At 35.3% G+C, this 6,653-nt stretch overlaps 1 protein-coding gene across 1 annotated transcript; it reads right to left on the bottom strand.

Moving 5' to 3' along the window:
* Positions 1-550: 550 nt before the first annotated feature.
* On the bottom strand, positions 551-6,400 carry ola1 (Obg-like ATPase 1). Its single transcript, XM_089004922.1, has 8 exons — positions 6,370-6,400; positions 6,142-6,317; positions 5,979-6,059; positions 5,787-5,884; positions 3,791-3,931; positions 2,239-2,335; positions 976-1,098; positions 551-831 (listed from the first exon to the last, which is right to left on the bottom strand). The coding sequence occupies exons 1-8, from the start codon at positions 6,398-6,400 to the stop codon at positions 730-732; spliced, it is 849 nt and encodes a 282-aa protein (XP_088861048.1). The 3' UTR covers positions 551-729.
* Between the last annotated feature and the right edge of the window lie 253 nt (positions 6,401-6,653).

The raw sequence follows: 6,653 nt of genomic DNA on the forward strand, positions 1-6,653 counted from the left end.
CTACACCAGGAAAAAAATCTAAATAAATATGTAGTGGGAGCTAAATAGTTGCCTGTCTTTTTTTGCCTCAACATAACCTTTGGTGTGTTACTATGCAATGAATGGTTAATAATCTAATTTTTATGGATTCTAAGAAATTTTCAGTTTGGCAAGTGCGTTTATGTTTTTATTGCTGTAATATTACGTTAAAAATGACTTACCAGCTATAAGTGCATTACTGTACAAGTACCGCAATTCAGTGGTAAGCAAGCGCCCTCTAGTGGTAGTTGGAAGAATGACCGCTTGTTAGCTTTCGTTAACTTTTATAACATTCCAATAAATATTAAATGAATCATTAATTGAGGTAGTGTTCTGATATTTTAATGTTGTCATTATAGTTGTAGATATTTTTCAGGTGGTACTTTGTTTCAAAATGTCTAGAATCAGTGACTGGCAATGATGCTATGAGGTCAATAATAAGCAGTGTAATGAGGCAATGCTAAAAAAGAAGATAAACATTATCTTGAAATAGCGCGATAATGACCAAAATGTCACGGCGTGGACTCATGACTTGGTTTTGACACATTTTATTGAGCTGTGCGTATTGATGATGAGGCTGACATTTTGTTTTGACAGGCAACGTTGAGAGTCCATAGAATTCTGGAGAAGAATGAAGGCTTTCTGTGTGTCGTCAATAAAAAGCAAAATGGCGCTGACATTTTCTTCTTTAAAAATAATTCCATGACATTCTTATTTCTTCTTCGGTGCGTTGGGTGTGTTGAATTTAAAGAAGATAATATCACCGTCCTCCACCACGTAGTTCCGACCCTGTTGTCTGTATTTGCCTGCAGCCTACATGGATTGGGTGCGGGTATGCAAATAAGAGTACAGGTGATCAAAATGATTTTTTTTTCCCACTCAAATAACTGAAAAATGAAAAATTAAAGTCAATTTCGATGATTTTTTTTACCCTAAAAAAACAATCATGACTCGTACCTTAGCTGCATTTTCACTTCCCTCCTCTTTGAAGTCGACAAACTTCATCACCTCGGCCATAATGAAGCCCTTCTCAAAGTCCGTGTGGATCTTGCCCGCTGCCTGTGGAGCTTTGCTGCCTTTCTGTGGGTTAGGAATGATAAGAAGGGCGAGGTTAACTCATTCGCTGCCAGACCATGTGCAAAAATGTGTCCACTCCAGTGCCAGGGTTATTGTCATTTTTCACTAAAATTCCAGGACCCACAGAATATTAAGTTTTAGGACGACATAAACGTTCAACGAAGCATAAGAAACCTTAGACTCTCTTTTCTCATCAGAACAAAAGAGTTAATTCCCAAGTTATGAGTCTGGAGTTATCTGAGCTTGAAATGAGGGCGGCTGTCCAAAATACAATACAATACAATACATACATATTGGTTTACATAGCACTTTAACAACAACTGAAGCTGGAACACAGCGCTAACATGGAAAAAAATGGAAATGCTACCCCCTTGTGGAAGGGAAACAACATTGCCAGAGGTCTAACCACCGCTATATCGGCACCTGAGCATGAAAAAAAAACCAAAAACAAACCAATTCGGGAATGGCGCCCTGTCATATTTTCAATACCCGAAATAAATTCGTGAATGGCAGCGAATGAGTTACTTTATATAATAACCAATCCCACAGTACAAAAAAGCCCAATATTTATTATTATTATTGATTGATTATTATTGATTATTATAGTATTATTATTATTATATTAATATTAAATTAATATATTATTATTATTATTAATATTAATATTAATATTAATATTATTGGATTTGCCTTTATTAGTCTCACAGTGGAGACATTTACATTTACATTTCATTATAATTATTATTTTATTATTATACATTTCATTTTTAAGCGCCTTTCAAAACTCTCAAGGACACTTTGCAGTCACGGGATAAGAACTTTTTTTTGTGCAGGTGAGCAGTGGCAGCCATTCGCGGCAGTGTTCACTCTAACGCAGCAATTAAGTTGATTATTATTTTATTTTTTTAATTTTTATTATTTCAAATATAAAAAAATACGACGGCTATCAGCACTCTATCGGCGGGTAATCAGAGTGAATACATGTGCTGGTATTGAACATCTCAGATGTATTGTGGACGTATTTACGTACGCATTTGACTGCATTTTTAGTGCAAGTATTGTAGGAAGATAGAAAAAAAAAATCTGATTTTAAGATCGATTTTATAATCTAAATTGCTGGTAACGCTAAAGCGTGTCGCTTACCCTGATCGTCCACGCTCGCACCTCATCCGGTCCTGCGGTGAAGAAGTACTCCAACTGTAGCGCTGCGTATCCCGTCTTGATTATTTTAGTCAGGACGCTAAATGGGAGATCAAGTCAATAGCATTACGTGAGGTGATAACAGTTTGGAATTGCGTTGAATTACAACTACAGTAATCCCTCGTTTATCACGATGAACGCGGATCGGAACCACCTGCGATAGACGAAAAATAGCGATGTAGCGAACCGTACATGGATTGGTAAATTTACATGTGTATGTGTACAAAAAAAATATTTATAAGGCTAAATTTAGTGGAACACAGTACAGGATATGCATAAGGAAGCACAGCAGATGGTTGTAGTACAGCGATGTCTTGGTTTACGAACCCCTTGGCTTACGAACTTTTCGGTTTACGAACGTTACATTTACGAACATTTTACCTTGGCATACATACAAACTATTTTTCTGGATACACGCGGAGAGCCACAATGAGTGATGTGTTGTTGGCGAACGAGCCCGTTCTAACAACAAAATGGCAGACTGTTTTTGTCCTCTATTCCCCGCCCCCAGTTTGCGGTTAAAATCACGATTGGTCAAGAACACAGCAGTGAGGAGTGGGGGGTTTAAACATTAAAGATACAGGCAGATGACAGAGAGAGAGTGATACAATGGGTAGAAAACAGTGAAATTTGGTCTCGTTTCAACTTTGATAGTTCAAAAGCAGAGTGTGGACTGCAAGGTTAAAATATCCCATCAATCAGGCTCCACAAATGAAACCGCACGAGTCATCTGTACACTTGATGCAAAAAGCTATCAACCCAGCTAAACAGAACCCAATTGATGAGGAACAAGGTAAAATTATGGCAGAGAAAGCACCTCTTCTTCTTTTCCTTTCGGCTTTTTCCAATCAAGGGGTCGCCACAGCAAATCAGTGTCCTCCATCTTTAGAGGTTTTGAGATCATTCCTTAAGATGGTGAAACAAGAAGGCTACGTTCCTCATCAAGTGTTTAATGCTGATGAAACCGGTCACTCCATTGCATCAAGCCATCAACGACCACCACAAAGGTCAATAACACGACTTTATTATAGAGTACAGTTTATTTCTTAAATTATAATACCACAGCACATTTATTATACATAAAAAATAGGTATATTTTGTGTAGTTTTAAGGCTTAGAAAATTAGAAAGTAGAAAATTATTTTGTTTTATGGTGACCTGGGAACGGATTATTCTCATTTTAATGGTTTCCTATGGGAAATTATTTTTTGGGAGACACACTTTTTGCCTTACACGCCTTAAATTCGTAAGCCAAGGTATCACTGTACAGTACAAAACTCAAATGCAATAAACTATCGGACCGTGAAGTAGCGGGGGATTACCGTAATTTGCTTTTTTTAAAGGAATGGGTTCTGTTTATGTCGCGGTTCATGTAACAAAAACAAAAGCGTCTTCTCATGTGAACCGAATGCGTTCCGTGAGATGCATGAGCACAAAGCTAAAAGTGAGACAAAATGGATTCCTAACTCATCGGGAAGGGAGCATCTGTCTGTCACCTTTGCGTCTTTTGCTCCTCGCAGTATTTTTGCTGCTCCTCCGGTTCCATATCAAAGAGTTTGGACTCCAACGCTCCGCTGAGAGGGATCACTATGGAGCCTGGGTCGTGAACATCCACCCACTCCTTGATTTTAGCCAACCTCGGAGAAGAGAAGAGATGTTACTTTATAACATGACAACACGCACCTGCATCGATGCTTTTAGTGTAAAACATGTCGTCATAACAACCGTGAGCGCAATGGAGACTATCCCAGCTTCTTTGGGAAGCAGGATTGGTCGCCAGCCAATTGTGTGGATAAACAAGTGTTCATACACACACACACACACACACACACACACACACACACACACACACACACACACACACACACACACACACACACACACACACACACACACACACACACACACACACACACACACACACACACACACACACACACACACACACACACACACACACACACACACACACACACACACACACACACACACACAGAGCTTTGGGCAATTTAGAGTCTTGAGTCAACCTTATAGTCCTATTTTGAGTACAGGTAAAGTAAACACGGGAGAAGTGAAGGGGCCCCGGTATTGAACCCTGGACCTCTCAACTGCGAGTCGGTCGTGCTAAGCAGTTGATCACCAAAATCACCCATTTAATAATAATAATTATAACTAACAACAACAACAACAATAATAATAACAATAAGAATAATTATAATAATAACCGTAATAATAATAATAATCATCATCATCATTATCATAATAACCATAACAACAACAACAGCAATAATAATAACTAAAAATAACAACAATAAGAATAATTATAATAGCATAATAATAAAAATAATAATAACAATAATAACAATGACAACAACCATAATAACAAGAATAATAATGATAACATAATAATAATAATAACCATAACAATAATAACAATAGCATCATAATAACCATAATAATAATCATAACAGAAATAATGATAATAATATGATTAATAATCATAACAACATAATAATAGTCATAATAGTAACCATTATAATAATCATAACAGCAATAATAATAATGACCGAAAGAACAAAAATAAAAATAATAACATAACTATAATAATAACCAGAATAATAATCATAATCATAACCATAACAACAATGGTAATCATAATAATAAGAAGAATGTCCATAATAACCATATTAATAATAATAATAATAGTAACAATAATAACAATAAAAACAACAGAAACAATAACAATAGTGATTATTATTATATTAATAATAGTCATAACAATAATAGTCAAAATAATAATGATAATAGTAATAACAATAATAATAATAATAATAATAATAAGAAGATCCATAATAACCATATTAATAATAATAGTAACAATAATAACAATAAAAACAACAGAAACAATAACACTAATAATGGTGATTATTATTATAATTATATTAATAATAGTCATAACAATAATAGTCAAAATAATAATAGTAATAGTAATAATAATAATAATAATAAGAAGAAGAATATCCATAATAACCATATTAATAATAATAATAGTAACAATAATAACAATAAAAACAACAGAAACAATAACAATAATAATGGTGATTATTATTATTATTATGTTAATAATAGTGATAACAATAATAGTCAAAATAATAATAGTAATAGTAATAATAATAATAATAATAATAATAATAATAATAAGAAGAAGAAGAAGAAGAAGAAGAAGAAGAAGAAGAAGAAGAAGAAGAAAAAGAAGAATATCCATAATAACCATATTAATAATAATAATAGTAACAATAATAACAATAAAAACAACAGAAACAATAACAATAATAATGGTGATTATTATTATTATTATATTAATAATAGTGATAACAATAATAGTCAAAATAATAATAATAATAATAATCATCATCATCATCATCATCATACTCACAATCACAATAACACGTAAATAAACGCCTACAAACTCACTGATGCGCAAATACGTACCACTTATTCTTTTTACGGATGTAATCCTTCTCGGAAAGGTTGACCAAGTAGATCATTGGTTTGGATGTGAGGAACAGGTACTTGTTCAACACTTCAATCTGGAACAGGAGCGACAATTCAAGTGTATAAAGTGCCACCGCCAGCCAGCCACACAAAAGAGAGCACACTGAACACGCCTTGAATCGGACGGACCTCTTTGTCATTCCAGTCGCGGCAGAATCGCACGTGTTTCTTCTCATCCACTACCCAGTTCTTCACTTTCAACATCACATCCTGAAGAAAAAAAAAAAAACAAACACACTCGTCTGTCAACTCACGTCCATTTTTAAAGACAATAACGCTACAAATGTCCTACGTATTCCGGTTTAAGCTTCTTATCGTTGCCTCGGACCGCCGTCTTCTCCAGCTTGTCCAGGATGGGCGCGATCATCTCTTCGTCCTTGAGCCGAAGCTCCTCGTGGATAATCTCCATGTCCCGCACTGGGTCGATGTTCCCCTCCACGTGGATGATGTCCTCGTCATCAAAGGCGCCTGGGAAAATAAAAACAACACATTTTTCATTTTCTTGGGTACACTCGCATACAATGCCAATAAAGATATGACTGGTCGCTCATATCTTTATTTATTTATTTAAAGGACAACCGACACCTCCGGACAAGTTGCGTCCAGAATTTTTTTTTAATCACTTCAAATGACTTCTACTGAGCGCATTTTACAAAGATTCCGCCGCATATAGCTATATTTTACCTTTTAAGACTGAATATTCAGGAAGTCTTGTTTTTGAGTTGATGACGAGCCCCACGCGACGTCACTGAAGGAACGCCCCTGACCGAGAAAGCGACACACAATGCATTTTGGTCTACTTTG

The sequence above is a fragment of the Hippocampus bargibanti genome, linkage group LG09, assembly GCF_051943395.1.
Source record: "Hippocampus bargibanti isolate YZ-2025 linkage group LG09, ASM5194339v1, whole genome shotgun sequence".
Classification (NCBI taxonomy): domain Eukaryota; kingdom Metazoa; phylum Chordata; class Actinopteri; order Syngnathiformes; family Syngnathidae; genus Hippocampus; species Hippocampus bargibanti.